General features: G+C 34.8%; 2 protein-coding genes and 1 pseudogene across 3 annotated transcripts; all 3 read left to right on the top strand.

Moving 5' to 3' along the window:
- The first annotated feature begins 1275 nt into the window (after positions 1-1275).
- LOC311175568 (olfactory receptor 4L1-like) lies at positions 1276-2187 on the top strand (annotated as a pseudogene). Its single transcript has one exon. The product of its transcript is annotated as an olfactory receptor 4L1-like (transcript).
- A 7571-nt stretch (positions 2188-9758) lies between these two features.
- LOC311175297 (olfactory receptor 4K17-like) lies at positions 9759-10709 on the top strand (the record flags this gene model as incomplete). The annotated part of the gene is made up of 1 exon (XM_084240194.1): positions 9759-10709. One exon carries the CDS (start codon positions 9759-9761, stop codon positions 10707-10709), a length of 951 nt encoding a protein of 316 aa, XP_084096320.1.
- Positions 10710-20145: 9436 nt separating this feature from the next.
- Positions 20146-21084, top strand: LOC311175548 (olfactory receptor 4F4-like; the record flags this gene model as incomplete). The annotated part of the gene is made up of 1 exon (XM_084240476.1): positions 20146-21084. One exon carries the CDS (start codon positions 20146-20148, stop codon positions 21082-21084), a length of 939 nt encoding a protein of 312 aa, XP_084096602.1.
- Positions 21085-27107: the final 6023 nt, after the last annotated feature.

The following is a 27107-nucleotide window of genomic DNA, read 5'->3' as shown; positions in this document are numbered from 1 at the left end:
CTAATACATTTGTTTTGGCAATTTTACAATTAAGGAGAGAGAGTCCCCATTTTTCTAAACATACTACCTTGTTCTATCTATATTTAAAACAGTTATTTTAAATATTTCAAACTTGGTCAATATATGTGAACAAGCCCATTGTACACTTTTAATGTTCAGGCTTATTCTATTAAATGTACAGGTAAATTTTTTCATTAGGAAAATATTTATAATAGTAAAGTAACCAGCAAACTTATTTTTTACTTTTCCAATTTTTGGGGTATGATAAGTGAAAATTACCAGAGGGCTATCTAGTCCATAAAAAAACTCACTGTCAGTAGAAACTATACACTTTCTTCCTATCTAAAGAACTGTCTGTTACACATTTCCACATACACTATTTAAGTGCTTTTATAGAAATACATGTAGGTGATTTCATTAATAAAGATACATAGTACTAGGCATTCGCAGCATTTTCCCCACCAAGAAAGCAATGACAGTTGAAGAGAGCAATTTTTCATCTTTAGTCACATAAAGGGCACAGGAAAAGTTAGTCTCCTTCATTGCAGCCTATTCATCCAGTCTCAGAGGAAGTTCCTAGCAGAAATAAACCAAAAGCTCTTTGAAACAATTTATTCAATTAGTTTAATTAGTTTTCATTCCTTTTTTCTACGATCAGGATTATTAGTATAATTTATACCACTCAAAAAAGTAAATCTTGGACTTGAGGCTTAATTGTGACTTAATTAGAAAGAATTCTTATTCTGTTGTTTTTAACCTATACCCTTGAGGTTGAAGGGGGTTAATTTTATTTTACAAAAAATAAATCTAAATTCAAAAATATCATATAATCCTTGTGAAAGATTGAAGCCATAGCTGGAATCTAAATCAGTACTCTTAGTTCAGGTTTTTTGTTTTTTTTTATGATAGAGCTAAAGAATAAATTCTCAAAGAAGTGCTGAGAGAAAGGCAGCATCTGAAAAAAAGAAAATGTAAAAGAATATGGGAAAGATCTAAATCAAAACTGAAACACGGTAAAAAATTTAGGGACAAAAATATAAGCCTGGAAACAATATTTACAAAATTTATAATGAATTTCAAAGCTTTTGTGACTTTTTGTTTGAAAAAATACAGTAAGTGTTGTTAAAGTTAACTCTTTTTTTTTCAGAAATTTTTGTCTTCTCTCTGTCCAGAGGAATCAAGCTATTTCTATATATCATATCTTCAAAACTACTAGTTTAAATTATCATTTTTCCATTATTTTCATTTTGAAGACTTCCTGAAGACTAGATAGAGATGATGAATAGCTCAGTAATACCGGAGTTTGTGTTGTTAGGACTCACCAACAATTGAAAACTTGAAATTTTCTTTTTTTGCATATTTTTGTTGGCCTATGCAGCCCTTATGGCAGGAAACCTTCTCATTGTGATCACTGTAACCTTTGACTCTCATCTGCACTCTACACCCATGTACTTCCTCCTTGGAAATCTCTCCTTCCTCGATATGTCTATTTCCACAATCACCACCCCTAGCATGATCATCGATTTTCTCAGGGAAAAGAAAACTATTTCCTTGTGGGGCTGTATGGCTCAGATGTTCTTCCTCCACTTTTTAGGAGGGAGTGAGATGACTCTTCTCATAGTTATGGCCATTGATCGGTACATTGCAATATGAAGGCATCTGCACTACATCATTATGAAATGCCGGGTGCCTCTGGGCTGTGTGCTGCTGTCCTGGGCTGTTGGTTTTGTGCATACAATGAGCCTTTATGATCACCTTGCCCTTCTGTGGTCCCAATGTAGTGAACAATATTCTCTGTGACCTCCCTCTTGTCCTAAAGCTTGCCTGCACAGAGACTTACATTCTGGAGTTGCTGGTAATTGCTGACAGTGAACTGTTGTCTTCATCTGCTTCATTCTCTTGCTTGTTTCCTACACTGTTATTCTGGTAACTGTCAGACAGCGATCCTCTGGTGGACTTTCCAAGGCTCTATCTACACTGTCAGCTCATATTACTGTGGTCACACTCTTCTTTGGACCATGTATCTTCATTTATGCTTGGCCATTCAGTGGCTTTTCAGTGGATAAATTTCTTTCTGTGTTTTATTCCGTTATCACACCTTTACTGAACCCCATTATTTACACTCTGAGGAATCAGGAGATGAAAGCGGCCATGAGTAGACTGAGGACCCAACATGTCAGCTCCTGACAGAATTTCTAGACAACAATCAGCATGAACAAAGTTCTCCACACAACACCCACCTATATTGCATCCCAGAATATGTTGGTAGTAATTTGATTTGCCTGTAATTTTTAAATATTCATAATGTATATTAAAATTATCAAAAACTGTTATTTCTATGACATGATTGTTTTATTGTAAGAATACTCATTAAAATTGAAATTCAGTTTGGTGTATTTTTTTAATTCAATAAAAGATTATACATAATAAATCTCTCACAGACTATAGTTTGATATCCAGAAAGATATAAGAACAAATTTAAAACAAAGAGAAATCAAATATGAGAATGTTTATGTATTTTCACTTTAGAACATGGTATCTTTTTTTTTTTTTATAGCTTTTTTTTTTTTAATTTTTATTTATTTATTTATACAAGCACTGGTTACAGTCAGAAGCACCAGAAGCACAGGAAGGTGAGAGAATTCACCAGAGCCAGAGCAGGGAGCAGAACAGGCAGAAGGACCGAAGTACACTGCTGAGGAGAGCAGCGGGCGGCAGGAGAGGTCTGCGCGCCATGTGGGACCCTCGTCAGTGGCCGGGGATCGAACCGGCGCTGCAGAGGCTGTAGGCAGCTTCGCAGCCCAGCGCTCAACCGCTGCGCCACTAGGGAGGCCCAGAACATGGTATCTTTCAACTAAATTCTCTAGTACTAAGTATCTACAAAATCGTGAACTTTTCTAAGCCAATAAGCTCTTACACTCACGCTTTTTTGATTCCTAATATTAGTAAGTTTATTACATTTTTAACTAAGCAAACATGTTACTTTCATGAATAGATAGACCCAAATGTTAAGTGTCATCCACTTCCAAGAAACACATTTATTTCTTTTTTCTTTTTTTTTAAAGATTTATTTATTAATTTACACAAAAACTAGCATATAGGCCAGACGCACGGGAGGGTGAGAGACTCAACAGACACAGAGCGGGGAACAGAACAGGCAGACTGACGAAATACACTGCTGAGGGGAGCAGCGGGTGTGACAGGAGAGGTCTGCAGAGCCATGTGGGACTCTCGCAGGCTGGCTGGCCAGTATTGAACAGGCACTGCAGAGGCTGCGGACAGCTTTACAGTGCAGCACTCAACCACCTGCACCACCAGGAGAGGCCCCACATAGTTATTTCTTAAGAAAAGAGAAATTCCTCCTGGCTTGTAAGTTATGCACAGCTTATTTTTCCTTTATTCATATTTTCCATATATCTCTCAAATACTAATTGAGAATGTTGCTATTGTTTTAATCCCATAATCAAGGAATAAATGAAAAAGACTTTATATGTTCCAGGCATTCACTTCACAACATAACTGGAAGCATTTAAGTTTCCTGTGAAGTTACATAAAGTATACTAAATTATAACATGATGTATGGTCCATGGACTTTAGAATAAAACCACTATGACCTCTTTGATATCAAATTCAAATATTCTGCTTCTTCCTGGTGACTTAGCCTTAATCAGCTAGGTCTCTATAAATACATTTTATCAAATTTCCTACTATACTCTTGGAGGAAATGTAGACTGGCTCAGCATCTATAGAAAACAGTACAGAGGTTTTTCAAAATATTAAAAAGAAGACCAGTCATATTATTCAGCAATTCTACTCCTACGTATCTATCTGAAGAATGTAAAAACACTAATTCAAAGGGATATGTGCACTCTTATGCTTAATGCAAAATTATTTACAATAGCCACATCATGAAAATAATCTAAGTGCCCTACAAGATGACTGAATGAGGGAGATGGGGTATGTGTGTGTTTGTGTGTGTGTGTGTATGTATGTCTGTCTGTCCATCCGTCCATCCATCCATCCATCCATCCACACATTGGAACACTACTTAGCTATAAAAAGTTATGAACTCTTACCATTTGTGACAACATGGATAGAACTGTTCATTGCAGAACTATTTACAATATCCACATCATGGAAATAATCTAATCACCATGAAAGATGAGTGAGTGAATTAGAGAGATGGTATGTGTGTGTGTGTGTGTGTGTGTGTGTGTGTGTGTGTCCGTTCATCCATCCATCAATCCATCCATCCACACAATGGAACACCACACAGCTATAAAAACTTATAAGCTGCTTGCGATTTGTGACAACATGGATAGAACAGAAGAGGCTGGTGCTAAACAAAATAAGTCAGGTGTTCCAGATGGTTTCATTCATATGTGGGATACTGTGGAAATACAAATGGTCAGACAAAACCAAACCAATAGCAAACCCTAACCATCTGATTGCAGAACTGAGACTACTACAGCGGAAGTGAGAGAGGGTAAGAGCAAAATGGGTTGTGATCATAATGGCCTGTGGTGGAAGATAATTGGTGCTTTGGTGGTGGGTATAATGTGCTAACATACATCTGAAGGGTATAACCCTATACCTCTAAATCATATACAATGTTGTAAACCAATGCTATTCTCAATTTTAAAAAGTTAAATAAACTATATATAATGAACCATGTTAAAAAAAGATCATTTAATAAATCATGCATCTTTAAGTTTTACTATGTGTAGACTTAAAGGAACAACTGTGTTTGTTAGGATGCATACATATAGGACAAAAGTAACTGTCTTGGCTATATACATCATCCTGTTGATGAGAATGGTATATACTCCCATTTGAATAAATTGTAAATTATATCTACTGACAGAGTTTATAAATTTACTGCATAGTGGTCTCCCTTATTTTTGTGGTTATTACTTTGTTTTAAATTTGTCTGCTGTGGGTAATGGGCTTTTTTCATTATAGTCTACTATCATTACTATTGTTTTTTAGTTTTATATATATATATATATATATATATATATATATACACACACAAGTAAATGCACTAGTATAAATATATCTATGTGTATATATTTTATACAGATATGTGGATACATTTAAATATGTGTCTACTTTAAACTAAATAATCATATAGGCACACCAAAATATTCATAGGTGTATATTATGTTTTTAATAAATGTATATTATATATAAACATGATTTTATTTCTGAACTTTGAAAATAAGTTAAAGACATAAGTTCTGTCAATTATAAAAAAGAAACTTCTTTATAAATGAAAAAAAAAATAGTCCAGAACCAATCATGGAATCACAAGCTATATTTCACTGCCCTGTCTCTTTATTATACTTAATTCTCAATACTCTAAATCATTTTAAGTCTCACACCACCCATCATTGTAAGTAAAATTCTTGTAGGAATTTTATTTGAAAATGAGTCATATAAATAATAAAGCTGGAAATGACCATTCATTTTCTGGAATTGGTACCAAAAATGTTTGCTTCATCTAATTAATTTTACAAATCAAAATTACAAAAAAAAAAAACAAACAAACACCAGTCTTAACCTTGCTGAAGAGAGAGAAGAAAGCAAACCATTAGCATCAACTCCTCTCCCATCTCCCTAGCAGGCTTGATTTCATCTGTCATATTCAAACTATCTAACACTACACTGCCACGAAACACTTACTTATGAAGCATTATTCCCTCAACAGACAGAATTCCCATTAGAATCACTTACGATATTTCCTGATCTTTGCAGCACTTACTGGACACTACCTAATAACAGCAGAAACTATATTAGGAAGTCCCCAGATTACAGTTCGTCTACTTCATGATCTGTTCCCACTTAAGGACCTATGTATGCAGAAGGCTCCTGGCCATCGAGATATTTTGCCATCTGAACTCATTGTAACTGCTTCTGAACTGGTGAGCAAAAGACACATTTTATAATAATGTCAATGTATTTGTCAATTACAACTCATCCAAAATAGATATCTTATTTTTTGCTTTCCTATTACCTTTTGTGCTTCTATTGTTAAAACATTTCATAACAGTTGAAAGAGATTTTGATTGATGATACATTGTCCAAATAAGTTTTCTTAAGATTATCATATTATAGCAGTTGAAAAAAATCTCCATTAGAGGAGTCCTCTAAATATACATTTAATGTGTTTCAAATAATTTCATATTTTGTTATGAACTTAGAACTATTCTTTCTGGACTGTAAGAGAAGGCATACAAAATAATGAGACTAATGTCCCCCACAAAATCTACCTATAAAAAAGTAAAATTTCTCAGAAACATGGCAACCTATATTCCGTATTGCAAATGGAAATGAATGTTTGAATCTTGAGACAACAATTGCAAAAATAATCAATAAAATTTGTTATCAGTCATGAAAAAGTAGTCTCAGGTTGGGAGAATCTATCATATATGATTATTATTTATTAGTTGATTGGAGAACAACAACTTAAATTCAGAGAAGTTCAGAGCATCAGATCAAGTCCTTGAAACTGAAATCATCTTCTAAACAAGAAAAGGTTTGCAAAATATTTCTGCTGTGGCAAAACACAGGACACCAGAGCAGGGGAGTCTATTGTTCTGGTGAAAGGAGTATGGGGAAAATGAAAGGCAACATTCAAACTTTAATAATGCTTTACCCTGAAGTCCAAAGTATTTCACATGAGATACAAATGTATGAAACATCCAACTTCAGGCTGAAAAAAAAAAGTCCTATGATATAGAAGAAAAAATTCTAAGGTGCCATTATAGGAAGTTGCTCCCTAGGTATGCATGGGTTTCAAACTGTTGTCCAATGATCATCTGGTGAACCATAACGTTCAACTCAATGTTGAGTCTCATGTTTTTGCTGTAGCTAATGGTCATAGTAAAGACTGAGGTATTATGCTGTAGAGTAGACTATAGTCTGCTGTGAGGAAAGCACAGTATGAGTTCCATACCAAGAAAGCTCACTGATAAACGAGGCCATATAAGAATTTTAACTCTTGGCAGCAGGCACTTCTACTCAAATGGGACTATATAATACAGATAAATTACTATGTGCTCTAAAATGGTAATAGTGAAACTTTTTCAATTATCTAACACTTTCTTTTTCAGTAGGTATTTGCCTATTCTAATTGTATTATCCAAAATTATAATATTTAAAGCTTATGATGCTATGCAAGACTCTGCTGGAGGTAATCTTTAAATCTATGGTTAAATAACATTTAACTTTCATGTCATGAATTCCCAAGCTTGAATTCCAATCTGTATAAAGATGTGGAAGTTAATAATAGGAATAATAACAAGTAACATTTATTGTGTGACACACAATGCTAGATTATATGGCAAGTCCTTTTCTCACAAATTTTAATAAAAATTAATCTTTTAAGGTCTCACATTCTTAATTATAATTTTTGGTATATAGCATAATTACTCATAAAAGTGATATGAAAAATAATGGATAACATAGATCTTTCAAGATTTCAAAACAGTGTTTCATGCCTGGGACCCAATGTTCTAGATGTTTTCTTTTTACATTGCATTTTTTCTGACTATTAATAAAAAGACACATTTCCCTTATAGATATATCTGTTGTTGGAATTACTATTGAATGAAATGACTATAATATTATTATCTGAAAGTTAATATTATTGTTTTTATAAGTTATTGTTAAAAAAGATCATTGGGAGCAATTCTTTCTATAGTGCATTTTTTCACTTTTAAAAAAGCAAGCATTTTCGGGCCTCCCCTGGTGGCGCAGCGGTTGAGAGCTGGGCTGCGAGGCTGCCCGCAGCCTCTGCAGCGCCGGTTCATCGGTTAATTCTCCGGCCGCAGGCGAGGGTCCCACAAAAAAAAAAAAAAAAACAAAAAACATTTTCCATGTTCTTAAACAGTTGTTTCAAGCATCACAAGCATCATCTCACTGTTGGCATAACATTGCAGTCCAAATTTCCAATTATATACACTCAGAAAGCCCCATTTACTGCTTCAAATTTTTGCATATACAATGCTACCATAATGATTTTATAGCACATAGTAGTTAATCATTGCCTTATGATAAGTTCTGAGAAGAGGAAGATTAGTCACAAAGGTTCTGCATATTGTAAAGTTTTGAAATGCGGAAAATGACAAAACATTTTGAACTGTAAGGTACTTTTAGTGGAGGACAAGCTCAGAGGGATGTGATAGGTTCCTTGGGAAAAGAAAATAAAAAATACACTACCTATAAAGAAGGCAAAAAAACACTCATAGAGAAACTTCAGGCAACAATTTATAAGTATTATTTATATCTGAATTGGTTGAAAATTAAAATCAAACTACCTATTAAGCAATAAAACTCTGAAGTGAGGATGTAATAACAGCTCCATAAAGGACAGTAATGGGCATCGCAACAACAGGTCCAGTAGAACTATGCTTAAAGGAATTCAGAGGTTGAGCACAACCTTTTTTTTTTTTTTTTTTTTTTGTCTAAGTCCGGGAAACTGAGATCTGGAAAGAAAGATGAGGCACCTGGTTCTTAGTCCCAAGCTTTCATCTCTATTTCGATATGCATCATACTCATTCTTCTCACATCTTAGTCATAAAAGCATGGAAATCATGACACTGAATTTCATTTCTCGCCTGGTGATTAACTGTACTCCTATTCACGTTGTTTGTGCATCAGACACGCACACACAAACACACACCAAAAAAAAAAAAAACAGTATCCTCCAGATTGGACAATAATGTTCTGCCAATTTTGTCAGAATTAAGGAAGTTAGAATGGCTTCTTCAGACTGAGGTCCATTATGGACTGTGGCCCACAATATTCAGGTCAGTATTGTTTTGCATGTGAATAGAGGTCTGATGGAAAATATATAACTAATATATGAATTGCAAAACCTGGTTCTCTCAAAGAATAGTTTTATAAAAACACATGTGATGTGGCAATAAATCTAAATGCTGTGATATTTAGATGTCACAAGTGATAACTCTTATACTTCTCAGTCTTCCTTGCTCCCGCTGTAATATATGACCCTTCTTAGATAAGACAGGGCCACTGAGAAACAGAATATATATATTCCTGCTGCTTAGCCACAGCTGCCCTTGTAACATATGGATCTTATAAGAACTATCTAGTATTTGGGCTTCAGTCACAGCAGACAAGGTATAAAGAGTTGAGACACATTAGGATAATAGTCTCTGCCAGAAAGGCTTTCCAAGAGTGTGTAGATATCCGATATCTATCACTTTGGATTGGTAGAAATTCAAGAATGAAAAAGCAGCCGGGTTCACTCCAATCTTACTCACTCAACTATCCAGAGTTCCAGGATCACAGACATTCTTAACTCCGGGGCTGATTCAGAACTAAAACAGAATTCCTTAAGGCAATTGTGGGCAGACAATAACACCCAGATTCATCCATTTTCAGAGCCCCAAAATTCTTCCAAGAATTCAGACTAAGGGATTTCATCTCATGGGAAAAACACAAAACTCTTCAACATGATAGTATCTCCATTGTCCTATGAAGAAGCATCTGGGCTCATGGATTGTTTGTGTGAACCAAGAAATATATCAATCAATAAATTATTGCTTACTAGCCAATGTTAGAGGTAGAAAATTTTGATGATAAGCCCTCCTTCTAGAGATAAAAAAGGTAATACTCAATTTCAAAAACAAATAATGATGAAAAGACTCAAAGGAAAGAGAAATATCAGCAACTTACATTATATATTATTCTCTTTTTCTCTCTACAGATCATCCCAGAACAAGCCATACATGGAGTCCCTGGAACAATTGAATCAGTCCCAAGTGTCAGAATTCATTTTGCTGGGACTGACCAGCTCCCATAATATTCAGTTTCTTCTCTTTGTACTTTTCTTGGTTATCTATGTGCTCACAGTCTCGGGTAACCTTCTCATTGTGGTCACAGTGTTTTACAGCTCAAGCTTAAACACCCCCATGTACTTTCTCCTTGGGAACCTCTCCTTTGTGGATTTGACGCTTGCTTCATTCGCTACCCCAAAGATGATTGTAAACTTGATAAAACAGCATAAGACTATTTCCTTTGCTGGATGCTTCACACAAATCTTTCTCCTTCACTTCCTGGGTGGAGTTGAAATGGTACTTCTGGTCTCCATGGCCTATGACAGATATGTGGCTATCTGTAAGCCACTACATTACATGACCATCATGAGCAGGAAGGTGTGTGTCTTACTGGTCATGACCTCATGGTTCTTAGGTCTCCTTCATGCAGGGCTTCAGATACCCTTTGTTGTGAACTTGCCTTTCTGTGGTCCCAATGTAGTGGACAGCATTTTCTGTGATCTCCCTCTGGTTACTAAGCTTGCCTGCACAGATACCTACGTTGTACAGATAGTCATTGTTGCTAACAGTGGGATGATCTCTCTGAGCTGTTTCATTATTTTGCTTATCTCCTACAGTCTGATCCTCATGACCATCAGGAGCCACTCTTCTGCTGGCCAGGCCAAAGCCCGTTCCACTTTGACTGCCCACATCACTGTGGTGATTCTCTTCTTTGGCCCCTGCATCTTCATCTATATCTGGCCCTCCAGCAACCACTCAGTGGATAAATTCCTTGCTGTATTTTATACCATTGTCACCCCTATCTTGAATCCAATTATCTATACCCTGAGAAACAAAGAAATGAAGACAGCCATGAAGAAACTTGGGAGTGCCTTTGTGAGTCCTAGAGAAGTTACTAGGTAAAATGTAGAAGTCAGACACAAGGTAATTTTAGGTTTCTAAAGGGTTTCCTTTTTAAAAAATTAAATTCATTTACTTATTTTTAATTGAAGTGCTATTTTTGATTCCTGCATCAAGTGTTACTACCATAGTAGGGTTTCTTTTTTAAAAATGTGATAGGATCCATACAAAGTAAGCCAAGTAAAGCACAGCAAATTTATAAAAAACACACATTACATTTGAATATAATGCCAAAAAGAAATAAATGGTTTCAGTTTTTTTTTTTTAAGATGTTGCCAATACTTTCAATGAGAAACTAACTTGAATTTAAGGGGAGTTAGTAAATATATTTTTTTTCAATGTATTCAGAAAGTATCAGTGGAAGGAGAAAGCACAGTCAATCCTCAGAAAGACCATGACACTTATGAATAGTCAGAATGTTTGGTTGTTGTGGTAGACCCAAGGTTGCTTCTCTGTCTTCTCTGTCATATTAATGTGAGTCAACACTCATATGTGGTACTTCCTAGGAAAAGAGTGACTCTGAGTTTTAGTATCTACCCACACTATCAAAAAATACTAATTGTTTTTTTATTTCCTCAAAATGAGAGCTGTCAGTGCTTTTAGTTGTCTAACAAAAACTTACTCTAACAAAAATTTACTCCTATTCCTATTTCTCAATTTCAAAAAACTATTTTCCTGACTCAAAAAAGGTGCAAAACTCAGAGAGATACTGATTTTATCCCTAGTAATAATTGGAATTTATTATATATTTATCAAATCGGATATAACACGCACTATGATTTTCTGGAGAATAAATATTATGTAATTTGGATGTCATCATGTCACTTCTAGTTACCATTAGTAAATCACAATTCACAGAGTTTGTTTCGCTGAAAATTTGAATAAATTCATTCACAAATTGTCACTTAATCTTCTCTGTAATATATGTCATTGAACAGGAGATAAAAATCAGTGATATGGAAGTTTTATTTTATCTTTTAACAAGTCTATTTGCAAGCAAAGTGAAGTCTTGATAACAAAAGATAAAAACTATTTTTGGTAGGTTTTTATATATCAACATTTATATATCATTGACCATATTACAAAACTAGAATATTTTCAATTTTAATTTTGTTTTCAAAACCTTCCACATTCCCAAATATTTAAAAATTCACATTTATACAAAATTCATTGTAAGACACATTGTCTCCCAAAACAAGTATAGAAATGGAGCTGTACTTGAAATATAGTATATTAGATCATCAATGATACATATCTGGAGTTAACTGTCTTTTATTTTAATTTGTTAAAATGATGTGATATGTTGATTTTTGTATATTTTAATGAGATAATATTGTTTTACAACACTGTGTATAATTTAGGGCTGTAGGATCACACCTCCTCAAATGCATATTAACATACCATACCGACCATCAAAACACCAATAATCCTCAATCATTGACTACTGGGCCCCGTCCCTCTTTTGCTCCTCACCTGCCCTCTCCTCTAGTATTCTCAATATGAGTGTATATTTTGGTTTACTTTTCACCATTCCTTTGGTTTTGTAACTTTATATTCTACATATGATGAAATCATCAGTATCTGTCTTCTTCCTGTTTTTTGCCCACATAACATACACTCTTCCAGTTCCATCCATGTTGTTGCAAACTGCAAGAGTTCATTTTTTTGTAAAATCATATTTTATTGTATATATATATAATATGCTTTTTAAAAAATATTGATTGATTGATTGATTGATTTATGTGTAGAAGAACTTGGATGTAGGTCTAAGGTGCAGTGGTGAGAGGATTCACCAGAAACAGTTGAGAAGCAGAATGGGAAATCTACTGAAATACAATGCTAAAGAGAGAAGAAGGCAAGACAGGAGAGGTCTTCTGTGCCATGTGGGTTAACTCCCTGGTCAGGGGTCCAACCCAGGCTGGAGCATAAACTTTTAAGCCACTAGGGAACCCCATATATGTAATATATCTTTATCTACTCACCTGTCAATGTTAGATTGTTTCCATAACTTGACTATTGCAAATAGTGCGGCAATGAACAGAGATTGCATATATGCCAGTGAATTAGTTCAAAACTAGTTTTTAATGAATAAAGAAGAACTTGAAATATAGGACAGAAATTTCAGGTAGTGGTAACTAGTGGGTTATAGAAACAATAGAAAATAGTAAAATGTACCTATGTGATCACTCAATGAAAATCATTTGAGTAACACAGTAAGCATTCTTTTTTTAACTTTGGTGAATGGCAGAATTTAAGAACTGATGGATTTTAAAATACATAAGTTATTTCCTTATCTTTTATAATATTATCATATAATATTAAGTTATTATAATAGATATAATATAGCTATTTCAGAAGACATTTCTGGTAAATCCCTAATTCCTATCATTTTTCCCCAAAACTTTATTAAATAATAAATAAATATTGCCATTCTACAGAACAAATCAAGTTTGTGAATATGAACAATAACTGAAAGAGATGCAGATTGGAAATAAGTACACATTATAAGTGTGAACACCTCAGAGATTCTACTGTGATTGTCCCAGTCAAAAGACAAAACATTTAAGAATAGCTTGAAAGCTGTGATAGAAGAGCGACAGTAACAACTATTAGAGAGTAGGAAAATTGCCAAGACATTTAGAGAACTCCTTCACATCCTGCAAATATCATTATTCTATTTGACATGTCCACAAAATATATTTTTCATTGACTCTAAGATATATTATAAAGCTACACTAAATAAAACATTATGGTATCGCTAAAAGAATTAATAAGTATAAACAAACAGAATGGAAATCCCAGAAGTTGAGGCATAAATATAGACAACTTACCTTGCACATAGGAGCAAAGACAATAGAACATATCAAAGATAATCTCTTCATCAAATGGTGTTGAAACAACTAGACATCCAGGTGCAAAAAAGAAAAAATAACTTAAACATAAACGGTATACCCTTTATAAAAATAACTCAAAATAGATCATAGATCTAAATTAAAATGCAAAACATCAATCTTCTAGAATATAATATGAAAAATTCTAAATGACCTTGAGTGTGGCAATGACCAAAGATATGATGTATGTAAAAATAACTGATAATCTGGCCTTCATTAAAATTGAAAACTTCTGATCCAAGAAAGACAGTCAAGTGATTAAGCACATAAGTAACTAAAGAGCTGAATATTTGGGGCCTCCGATGGTGGTGCAGGAGTTGAGCGCTGGGCTGCGAAGCTGCCCAAGGCCTCTGCAGAACCGGTTCGATCCCCGACCGCCGGGCGAGGGTCCCACATGGCGCGCAGACCTCTCCTGCCGCCCGCTGCTCCCCTCAGCAGTGTACTTTGGTCCTTCTGCCTGCTCTGCTCCCCGCTCTGGCTCTGGTGAATTCTCTCACCCTCCCGCGCTTCTGATTGTACCCAGTGCTTGTATAAATGAATAAATAAATCTTTAAAAAAAAAAGAACTAAATATTTGTAAACCAAATATCTTATAAAGGAATGTCATCCAATATACATGAAGAACTCTCAAAGCTCAACATTAAAAAGACAACCTGATTTAAAACTGGGCAAACACTCACTAAAGAATAGCCTGAGTTCTATCCCTGGCCAGGGAGCTAACCCAAATATGATGCAGCAGACTTGTCTCACCCACTGCTCCCCATAGCAGTGTATCTCAGAAAATCCACCTGTTCTGCTCCCCACTTTGTCACTGGTGAATCCTCTTACCCCCCCACATTGCTGGCCTATACCACATGCCTTCTACAAATAAATGAATATTAAAAAAAGAATATATAAAAATAACAAATAAGAATATGGAAATATGTTCAACATCATGTAACATTAGAGAACTGAAAACTGGAACAATTGAGATACCACTGCAAAACTATGGAAATGACTAAATACAAAACATTGACAACACAAATGCAGATAACAATATGGAACAACAAGTACCTTCATTCATTGCTGATGGGAATGCAAAACAGTAGTTTAGTAGTTCCTTACAAAACTAAAGAAAAAAAAATTTTAAAGAAAATTTTACCACACAATTCAGTGATCACATTCCTTGATATTTGAGAAAATGCACAGAAAACTTCTTTCCACACAAAAACCTACAGTTGATGTTTACAACAACTTTTTCATATATACACAAAAATTGGATGTAATAGAACTGTTCTTCAATAGGTAAGTGGATAAGTATCTGTGGTAATTCCAGACAATGAAATATTATTCAATACTATAATTAATATAGCCAGCCTGAAAAGACATAAAAGATTCTTATATACATGCATATTACATTCTATATGATTCTAAACATACAATACTGTAGAAATGGTAAAACTATGGAGTCACTGAAAACATCAAGAGTTCCAAGAGGTTAAAGGAGAGGGAAGAATAAGTAATCAGAACCCAGAGGACTATTAATGCCAAGAATTTATTCTGTACAGTACTACAATACAAAACTACTATGATGAATATATATCAATGTCAAAATCTCATAGAATGTTCAATGCCGAGAATGAACTTGAATGTAAACTATCAACCTTGAGTGGTAACGATGTTATCAGTGTAGGCTCAATGATGCTAAAAAACTAACATTGTAGTTCAGGATGTAGATTGTAGGGGATGAAGATTGCAGAGGATCTCTCTTTAGTGTTTGCAGTTTAAATGAAATACAATTTAAAACTTCACTAATATTGAATGCTTGGTTGCATTTTATGTGATTTTCCTTGTCTCCCTGTTCAGACATCTATAATATGCAAAAGCCATCACTCTTGATAAAAAATTCCCCAAGAGATGTCCATGATAATTATTTTCATGATTCCTGTTATGTCCAGAACATAGAAGAGGAAAATATCACCCAAGGGGTTTTCCAGGGCTGAATCTGCCAGGGGTGAATTATATATCAGACTGAGGGAAAGCTCTTCCATTGACAATGTTCTACCCAACAATAACAGATACCATCACACACATACATCAGAGAAGTGAATATTCATCTGGCCTTAGGGCAAATTTTTTGTTTAGTAAGTTATCTGTGTCATGTATATTGTTTCTATCATTAAATAATATTTCTATGTATCTGTATCTATTTTACATGTGGTCACTGTAGGGCATGTTTAGCTTCTGTCCTTTAAAGATAATTACAGATTTTCTCCTATTGTATTCCTACTGGAATTTCTAAGGTCTCCTTAACAAGGATGGATATATCATTAGACTGCAGTGCCTCAGATGCACTCAGATCTGCTTTAGAAGTTCACAGTTCTCAAATAGCACTTGACATTAGCAAATTTCAGTGATCTGCCATGATGACAAATATCCTTGCCATTTGAAGAAGATTAAGTTGTTTTTATCTGACAGTATTGTATGCTAAGATAGCTTATAGCTGTTACTATAAGGAATAAAATTCTTAATCTGAGAAAAAAGAAAAGCAACTTGAACTAGTGAATTCTAAAATTATGAAATTCTCAACGTTTGTATTTTTATAAAAAACCTGATCTGAGAGGATTTGATAAGTTAGCCAATACATACTCAGATAAGGTACACAGGGAGATAGAATTGTTACTAATTAAAAAAAAAAAACTTAGCTGGGAGGAAAACACCTATAGACAGGGTAAAAAAGAATGTTTTCCTATATTTTAATACTACTAAATGAATATTTCAGTTTGTCTCCATTTCTTTTTTTTAGAGATTTATTTATTTATTTTATACAAGAACTGGGGTGCAGGTCAGAAGCGCGGGAGGGTGAGAGAATTCACCAGAGCCAGAGTGGGGAGCAGAACAGGCAGACCGAGCGAAGAGACTGCTGAGGGGAGCAGCGGGCGAGGCAGGAGAGGTCTACTGTGCCATGTGGTGTTCTCCTTGGCCGGTAGGGCATTGAACTGGCGCTGCAGAGGCTGAGGTCTTTGTCTCCATTTCTTAATTTTTTAATTTCATAAAAGTTTTCATACCTCCTTTTATGAAAATTCTCTGTGAATTACAGGTGACCATTCCAAAGGTGCTGTAATAGAATGCACTATTTCAAAGAGAATAAAGTAGTTGTTTCCAAAAAGCAAGCAGCTTGTCTGATACTTCCTTTGCACATACACTTACTAAACAGTTGCTAAGTCTACGCTTGTTAACTTAGGGAAAATGTAAGTAGGAGGTACTTTAAAGAAAGGTGTTTCTGTCTTTTGCTAATAGAATGCAGTTGGGGTTCATTAGAGATTGTGGCAGGTAAGTTTTGATAACAGTATTGTTTTAAGTGTATTTTGATGACTAAGGAAAGAAGCAGCTAAATGCATTATACATGCACTGAGCACCAGAGAGGTTTAAGTGCTTCTTGTAGATTGTCTTATTCATCTTCACAAGTCTATTAGATGAATGCTCTCTTTTTACTAAGGAAATGGAAAAGAAATAGGTCACAATTTCAACAAGTAACATAGTTAGATTTTCAGACCAGTTCTGACTAATTACACTGCTCATGGTTATTCTACTCATGATCCTACATATTAGATTTATACTGATAAGTAATATAATCAGACCACCAATATTACAAATATTAGTAACTACTAAATTGATTTTTTTAAGAAAACAGTAATGACTACTTATTGGTAAACTATTGCCTACTAATGTATATTTTCATATTTTAGCAAATTCCTCTCAAGCACAGTTAATCCTTGCTTTAACTAGTAGTTGTTTACTATGTCACTTATTCCAATATGTATAGAACTCATCACTGAAAACTAATCCTGGAAACGTTTATCTTGACAAATTTAAGTTTCATGGTAGAGCCAAATTCCTTAAGTTTCTCAGGGGACATAAATGTAATATCAGGTTATTTTCTTTAGAAATTAAATAAATTTGTAGTATAAGTGATCTGTTTATTTGTAAGTTGTGAGATTATTATCATGTGTCCCCCTTTCCACAACAAATATATACCATTCTTTTTTTTTTTTTTTAAGATTTGTTTATTTATTTATACAAGCACTGGGTACAGTCAGAGGTGTGGGAGGGTGAGAGAATTCACCAGAGCCAGAGCAGGGAGTAGAACAGGCAGAGTGATGAAGTACACTGCTGAGGGGAGCAGCTGGCATGGCAAGAGGGGTCTGTGCGCCATGTGGGACCCTCACCCGGCAGCCGGCGCTGCAGAGGCTGCGGGCAGCTTTGCAACCCAGCGCTCAACCTTTGTGCCACCGGGGAGGCCCCATATATATACTTCTTAATCCTTTAGGAGAATCTTTATTTCATCCTTATTCTATGCTTCTGAGCAAGACATGAAGAAACGAGGGCTCATGATGAGGTCATGGTTTTCATTGTTCACCAGCTCTCCTTTACACCACCCTTGTGATTTAAAAGGATAAAAAAGGAAACAGATAAAAAGTAAAAGAAAGCCAAGAAAATGGAATAATTAGAAGGAGGGGAGAGATGTAATTATCTTTCCTTCATCCAGCTTGAAAATATTCTCAATTTACCTAACGGTGTATATAAGCAATGCCATCATTACAGATAGCAGTGATAAACTGGTGATCTCTGCAGTTTCAACTTTATGGTCTCTTAATAACAAAGATATACTTTGATTATAAATGTTGTCATTTATTCTCATCATAGAAAGAAAAAACTACATACAGTATTTCAAAAATTTAGGGATTTCCTAGACTCTAGTGATAAAATTGACACTAAATATTTTGTCTATTGATCAACTATAGTTGCAAGGATTTTCCTTTCAGAGTTCATTACATCAGACTCTGAATCTGAGTTATCTTTCACTTTGGTGAATACATTTCTCACATAACTCTCCACTGACAGTTTTTCTTTCTTTTTTTTTTTTTATTGAGGTACCTTTGGTTTATAACATTGTGTATAGTTAAAAGGTATGGGATCACATTGCTACACTCACCACAAAGACATAGTCATCCAGAGTCTACCATAGTCCAATGTGCTTCCTCACCACTTGTCTCCCCAGCACCTCCTCTTGTACTGACAGTTCTACTCTCAAATTTTGAAGGTATATTAATGGTTTTACTTTATGTCCATTTGCTTTGTTTCTCTATATTCCACATATAAGTGACACCATCCACTATTGTCTTTCTCTTTCTGATTTATTACACTTAGCAAAGTATGTTCCCTCCAGTTCCTTCCATGTTGTCACTAACAGCAAGAGTTTACCTTTTTTATACCTGAATAGTATTCCACTGCACATATAAACATCTTCCTAATCCATCTCTGCTTTGGGTAGTTGAGTCAGATTCCATAGACCAGCTATTGCAAAGTGTACTGCAGTGAACATAGTTTTTGTTTCTGAATTTTGGGTAGATATCTAGGTGTGGAATTGCTGGGCCAAATGGCAGACCCATTCTTTAAATTTGAGGAAACTCCATACTGTTTTCTATAGGGGTTAGACCAGTCTACATTCCCATCGACAATGCAGTAAGGGTTACTTTTTCTTTATGTCTTTACCAACACTTGATATTTCTGGTTTCTTTAACATGAGTTATTCCCACAGGTGTGAGGTGATATCTCACTGTGATTGTGAATTGCATTTTCCAGACTATAAATAATGTTGAGAATTCTTTCACATGCTTGTTGGCCATCTATATCTTTAACAGAGTGAATATTTATCATTTTTGCCCATTTATTTGAGTTATTAGTTTTCATTTTGTTGAGTTGTATGAATTATTTTTAGATCTTGGAAATCAAGTCCCCTGTCAGTTATATGGCATGCAGATATTTTGTCTCATTTCATTTAAGTTATAGCTTCTTTTACTGTGGATAAGCTTTTTAGTTTGATGTAGACCCAATTATATTTTCTTTTGTTTTTCTTACTGTTGGAGATGAATCCAGAAGCACATCAACAAAACCTGAAAAATGAAGTGTTTCACCTATGTTTTCTTCTATGTATTTTATGGCACTGATATATTTTTCTAATCCATTTCTTTCACTAAATGAATTCCACTTAACTGTAGATCTGAATTGCTGATATACGAGAAACTTAACTTTGCATCTGAATCATAATGCCATGGTATTTACTATATTTTGTTTTCATGGGAATTTCTCTGGATTTTAATGTCAGTTCATCACATTTGTCTGTAGATAACTTAAGTTTTAGTTATTTAGGAAATGATTGTTGGTGGTGCCCCACCCAGATATTTTTACTGGAGTAGTGAAATAAAGCTAATCTCCATGTGATATCATAATCTTTTTTTAACATTTTGGTGTCCTGCTTGCTTGCTACCTTCCTGTGAAAGTACTCTCAATTAATCATTTGAATAACAATCCTATCTCAGATTATGCTTCTTGGAATGTGAATCAAATGTTTAACTTCTCTTTGGGTATTTTAGCAGGGTTTGTGTTTCCAATTATACATTTCATTTTAGATACAGATGTTAACAAAATTTCTAAAAATTAAATACCCTTTCCCATTCCACTAAAAAAGTTATCCTTCTCTCTAGGTTATTTAAGAGGACACCCTGTATGGATAAAGGAAATCTGTCTGATGTGTCAGAATTTGTGCTTCTGGGACTTTGCCACTCGTGGACTATGCAGGTCTTATTTTTACTGATATTCCTTATGATTTACCTGATCATTGTGTTTGGAAATATTGCCATCATGATCTTAATAATCATGGATTCCCATCTTCATTCCCCCATGTACTTCCTGTTGGCCAATCTGTCCTTTGTTGATATGTTGCTTTCATCAGTCACAACTCCAAAAATGATCACAGACTTTCTCAGGGAAAATAAGACAATTTCCTTTGGAGGCTGCATGTGTCAGATTCTATTTGTGCATTTTGTTGGAGGAAGTGAGATGGTGTTATTGGTGGTAATGGCCTATGACCGTTATGTGGCCATCTGTAAGCCACTCCATTATTCAACTATTATGAGTCTTCAAAAGTGCATTGGGTTGGTGGCAACTTCCTGGACCATTGGCTTTGTGCATGCCATGAGCCAAATGGTTGTGATTGTTCGGCTGCCTTTCTGTGGCCCTAGGGAAATAGACAGCTTCTTCTGTGATATACCATTGGTAATCAAACTTGCCTGCATCGATTCCTACAACTTGGGAATATTAATGAATGCTGACAGTGGTATTCTCGCTATGACCTGCTTTATACTATTGCTGATATCATATACATATATTCTTCAAACTGTCCACCAAAACTCTAAAACTGGTGCATCCAAGGCACTTTCTACCTGCACTGCCCATATTACAGTGGTAGTGCTCTTCTTTGGACCCTGCATCTTCATCTATGTGTGGCCACTCAATGTTACTTGGGTAGACAAATTCCTTGCTGTGTTTTACTCTGTTGTTACCCCTCTCCTAAATCCAACCATTTACACACTGCGAAATAAGGAGATGCAAAATGCTATGAAGAGATTCAGAAGCTACTCCATTCATTTAAAGGGAAATATTTGATGTGCAGAACTTCACTCTAATTTCCTCAAATTGACAATAGGTAGATCTTGTGAAATAGGTAGAAAATTCAAGGTACTCATTTTTCATCTATAGGTTATGCCTATCTCCAATTGCAGGAATAGGGTTAGTATATAATTCAAGGAGTATCAACATTCATTAATCAACCTGTAGAACACCATGGGATATTTCCTTAAAATATAAACATTGATGGGTCTCCCCGGTGGTGCAGTGGTTGAGCACTGGGTTGTAAAGCTGCCCGCAGCCTCTGCGGCTCTGGTTCGATCCCCTACTGCTCCCCGGCCACCGGAGGAGGGTCCCACATGGCGCGCAGACCTCTCCTGCAGCGCCAGCTGCTCCCCTCAGCAGTCTACTTTAGTCCTTCTGCCTGCTCTGCTCCCTGCTTTGGCTCTGGTGAATTCTCTCACACTCCCACACTTCTGACTGTACCCAGTGCTTGTATAAATAAACAAATAAACAAACAAACAAACAAATAAATAAATAACTCTTTAAAATATATATATATAAACATTGATGATACTTCTTTGTAAAAGATTCACCTAAGAAGTCTTCCTCTGCTTTAATTATGTTATATCAGGACCTGAAATTCATTCAGCAACATAATACATCCATCCTGGAGTAGCATCTCAATAAACTTCTCTTGCATTTTCTCCAAACTAGTTAGAAAGTGTTTTTAAATCATTGACTCCTTCCTTCAAATATTTCCCTTAACCTCTTGTCACAAGGCAAATTAATACACTTTTTAATTCATTTTTTAAATATTTTTAAATTTTTTTTAAAATTTATTTTTACATCATTGTTCCCCCTGCCTGATGTAACAATATTTTAAACAATATTTGTTTCCCCCACCAGGTGTAGTCCCCATATATATAGAAGAAAATTAGGTAAAACACTACAACTCATACATCTCAGTAACATCTTCAAAGACTCATCATCCAAAGCAAAGAAAGTCAAGGGAAAGATGAATACCTGGGGTTACATCAAACTGAAAAACTTCTGTACAGCAAAAGAAACATTAACCAAAGCAGACATTCCACTGATTGGAAAATATTTTTGCATTTTTTAAAACATTACTTCCTACTCAAACACAAATGAGAAACAGTGGTGAAGAAAATGGAGAACAAGTTAATAGAGATGACGCACATTGATGAACAGTAGATGATAGTCCTGGGTTTGTTTTCCATTAACTCAATATAAGTTAAAAAATAAAACTTGATATTTTCCTTGGTTACTTCAGTCTTAAGGACTAATATTTATGTTTTAATTTATTATGCATGTGTAAAAGTTGTGAAATATAAGCTCCTTAAGGGCAAAAGACATCCCTTACTTGATTCTTGCAATTGCAGTCCTTAGTACAATGGTTCATATGTAGTAAGCATTCAAAAATACTTTTCAATGGACATATGGTGGAAAATTTTTCCACTAAAATAACCATCACATTTGTTGCTCATGATATATTTAAGCATCATTTTTTGTCACAAGGCATATATTCCTAAGTATTTCAAATTATAAATAAACTTGCCTTCCTTTTTACAGAATTATAATTAAATGGATTAAAATTTACTTGTAAGATTTGATAATGAAAGTCCTAAAATAAAAATATAGCACATATGCAGTGTTTATTTCTTAATTGGGAACAAAACATAGCAGAATGGCAGAAAAAAACTCCCTTACCATCCTTGAATGTTATTACATTATCCCTAAATTAATCATAGGAAAATGTGACCAGAAAATATAAATTGATTTTGCTTCAGGTAACAGTTTTGTTTTTTCCTTCATGTTAGGATTTAAAGATCTATTTGATTTTCAAGAATATATAATTATTAAATGATACCATATTTAATTACATATTATACTACATCTGATACTATGCACTTGACAGATATGCTATGCAATTGACAAGTATTTTCTTCAAAGGAAAGTGAAAGTAAATTATACAAGAATAAAATACCAGTATATCTCTATTAACCAAATTAAAAATATGTTGGAAATGGCATAATTTGCATTCCAATTTGATGATGCTGTACAATCTGGAAATGAGAGAAGCTTCTTTGTCATACGTGTACACAGGTAGTACTATGAATTAACAGTGTAACATTTGCCTCTCTATCTTGGGTCACAGCCTTCATTCATTCTCTTGGGTATACTTATTCATTCTGTGCATTGTTGTGATTCTGTTTTAGCAACTTAATGGAATTTTAAGTATCTTTTCATCTCACAGTTCACAGGGATTTCTCAATATTCTGAAAGTAGAAGAAGTAAGTATGAGAAATGCAGTTTACATTGTCTTGTAATATAATTTCCCTCAACAAAATCCAAGTGTAGTATGTGCTCTCAACTCAAACATTTTAGTCACTTTCTGCCTTGCTGTCTAAGCTTAGTATTTACATATTTCTCAGACAGGCAAATTCTCCTTCAATTTCATTTGTGTCTTTTAAGATCATCTTCACAGGGGCCTCCCTGGTGGTGCAAGGGGTTAGACACAGCACTGTGAAGCTATCCACAGCCACTGCAGCACGAGTGGGATCCCTGATTAGGGAGCTACCCACACAGTGCAGCAGACCTCTCCTGTCTCAACGGCTGCATCCCTCAGCAGTGTATTTCAGTGGATCTGCCTGTTCTGTTCCCCATTCTGTCTCTGGTGAATCCTGTCAGCCGTTGCACCTCTAGCCTATACCCCAGTTCTTGTATGCATAAACAAATAAATAAATCTTTAAAAAAAAGACCACCTTCACAGGTTTATTTAACTATAGTTGTACACATTCTTTGGTCAAATCAAATGGTCAATAGTCAGTCTTAATTTTCAATATTAATGGAAGTATTGTCCACTCTGGTATTGGTATTGGTATTGGTATTTCTTACTTAAGAAACAAAAATTTCAAACCAGTAGATCTTTAATTGGTGGTGGTTGGTAGCAAAAATTTTGTGATTGGGATGTCAGGTATAACAGTGAAAGAATCTATCACCCCTTCAACATTCTTATTCCAAATTTAGATAATGAAGATCTCATATCCCATAAGAGTTATAATGAATTTGCTAGGATGTCTTTCTACCATCCTATTAAACCAGGTATCTGTTAAAATCAGTGACTTTCATAGTTATAAGACCATTTCTGATGGACTTAAAATAAATTCTAATATAACTGTAAAATAAGTTCCTTGATCAGAGGCAATTTTGCGATGAATGTAAGTGAATAAAACATTTCTGAAATCTATCAATGGTTGTGTAAACTGAAATATTATGGTTAGGAAAAAATGAATATCCAGAATACAAGTTATGTAATGGGTAAAAATGCTAGTTTCCCCTTGATGGAAAGGTCTCTGCAAAATTAACTTGCCTCTAGGTGGCTGATTATTTAACACAGGAAACTGTGCCATAAGGTTTATCAAATTAAAGGGACAAGTACTGATACCGAAATCAAGCTATGTGAGGAATTTCATGTTTAGCAACACTTGATCTTCAGTTCTATGACCCCATTGAGCAAGCAATGAAATAATTGTAAAAAAAAAGAGGTTAACATGCACAGAACTGTCATATCTACAAGGTTATGAAAGCTTCTTTCTTAGATGTATGCCTGTTGGTGAACACTCAGATGGAACACTTGTATTTTCATAAACTTGTACCCATTCTGAAAGATAAAAGCCTTCCCCTGGAATTATTTGTCACAAGTTATAATTCTATTCATTCAAAGTCATGTCCATTTACCAAAAAATTAGTAAATGTTCATACATCAATATAAATTCATGCTTCTAGCCAAACAAAACGGACACATGCACAGCTTTCATTTCATCCAAAAGAGATAATTATTATTCAACACTCTGTGGTTGGACCATAATCAGAGTACTAACCATAACCAATTACTATCTAACCATAATACTTTACTAAATTGAGGCTCTAAAGCCACAGACTGTAACTTCTAGTTGCTGTGAACATATCATGCAAAACCAACTGTAAATCCGGGTCCAGAGTTTTATTTTCAGTCTATTGGTCATAAGAACTGAAATGAGTCACTTTACACTGTTAAGTATACCAGTGCCCATGTAGCTACGGGTGCATATTGAAGAAAACAAGGCAATCAAGCGGTAGCAGTTGTTGCAGAAAATGGGTCATAAATTAATGCAATTCCTTTGTGCCTCTGGACCTGCTAAGCCTGATCTAAATTTAGCATGTCTACTTAATGATGCAATGCCCTTTCTTGGATCTCAATTTTATGGTTAGAATAATGAGATATGGGCCTCCCCGGTGGTACAGAGTTAAAGTTTCAGCACTATCAAGCTATCCCCAGCCACTGCATCATAATTTTGATTCCCAGGCAAAGAGCTAGCCCACATGGAGCAGCAGACCTCTCTTGTCTCTCCTGTCACTCCCCTCAACAGTGATTTCAGTAGATCAACCTGTTCTGCTCCCCACTCTTGTCTCTGGTGAATCCTCTCAGCCCGCAAATCAGGTCTTCATCCCAGTTCTTCTACAAATAAATATTTTTTAAAACAATATGTAAAAAGACAAGCATTTCGAAATATGTTCAATATCATGTAACATTAGAGAATTTAAAGCTAAACAATAATGATATAGCACTGCAAACCCATTGGAATGACTAAATACAAAACATTGACAACACAAATACAGATAACAATATGAAACAAGTACCCTCATCCATTGATGATGGGAATGCAAAATAGGAGAGTTTGGTAAATTCTTACAAAATTGAAAAGTTTTTACCATACAATTCTATGACCACATTCCTTTGTATTTGACAAAATGCATTAAAAATTTCTTTCCACACAAAAACCTACAACTGATGATTACAACAACATTTTCATATATGCAAAAAATTTGATGCAACTAAATAGTTCCTCAGTAGGTAAATGGATAAGTATCTGTGGTATATCCAGACAATGAAATATTATTCAATACTATAATTAAGATAATATAGCCAGCCATGAAAAGACATGAAAGAATCTTATATACATGCATATTACATTCTATATGATTCTAAACATACGATACTGTAGAAATGGTAAAACTATAGAGTCACTGAAAACATCAAGAGTTCCAAGAGGTTAAAAGAGAGGGAAGAATAAGTAATCAGAACTCAGAAGACTTTTAATGCTGTAAATTTATTCTGTACAATACTACAATGTAATACTACAATGATGAATATATATCAATGTCAAAAACTCATAGAATGTTCAACACCAAGAATGAACTTGAATGTGAACTATCAATCTTGAGTGGTAACGATGTATCAGTGTAGGCTCAATGATGCCAACAAACTACCATTGTACTTCAGGATATAGATTGTGGGGGATAAGGATTATAAGGATATCTCTTTAGTATTTGTGGTTTAAATGAAATACAATTTAAAACTTCACTAATATTGAATGTTTAGTTGTATTTTATGTGATTTTCCTCGTCTCTTTGTTCAAATCTTTACAGCATGCAGAAGTCATCACACTTGACAAAAAAAATCCCCAAGAGATGTTCATTATAATTATTTTCATGGTTCTTGTTATGTCCAGAACATAGAAGAGGAAAATATCACCCAAGGGGTTTCCAGGGCTGAATCTGCCAGGGATGAATTATATATCAGGCTGAGTTTGGGAAGCTCTTCCATTGACACTGTCTCTACCCAACAACAACAGATACCATTACACACATACATCCATCAGAGAAGTGAAAATTCATCTGGACTTAGGGCAAATTTTGTGTTTAGTAAGTTATCTGTGTCATCTGTATTGTTCCTGTCATTTAAAAAATATTTCTATGTATCTGTTTCACATGTGGCTATTGTGCATGGAGTTGAGTAGGGAATGCTTGGCTTCTGTCTTTTAAGATAATTCACATCTTTTCTCCTACTATTGTATTCCTACTGGAATTTCCATGGTCTCTTTGACAAGAGTGTATTATCATCATACCACAGTGCACTCAGATGCACTCAGTGTGCTTTGGAAGATCACAGTTCTCAAACAGCACTTGACATTAGCAACTTTCAGTGATCTGCCAGA

This window comes from Talpa europaea (assembly GCF_964194135.1).
Source record: "Talpa europaea genome assembly, chromosome: 8".
In the NCBI taxonomy this organism is placed as follows: domain Eukaryota; kingdom Metazoa; phylum Chordata; class Mammalia; order Eulipotyphla; family Talpidae; genus Talpa; species Talpa europaea.
Note: the sequence above shows the minus strand (reverse complement) of the source record. Positions and strands in the feature narration are given on the sequence as shown.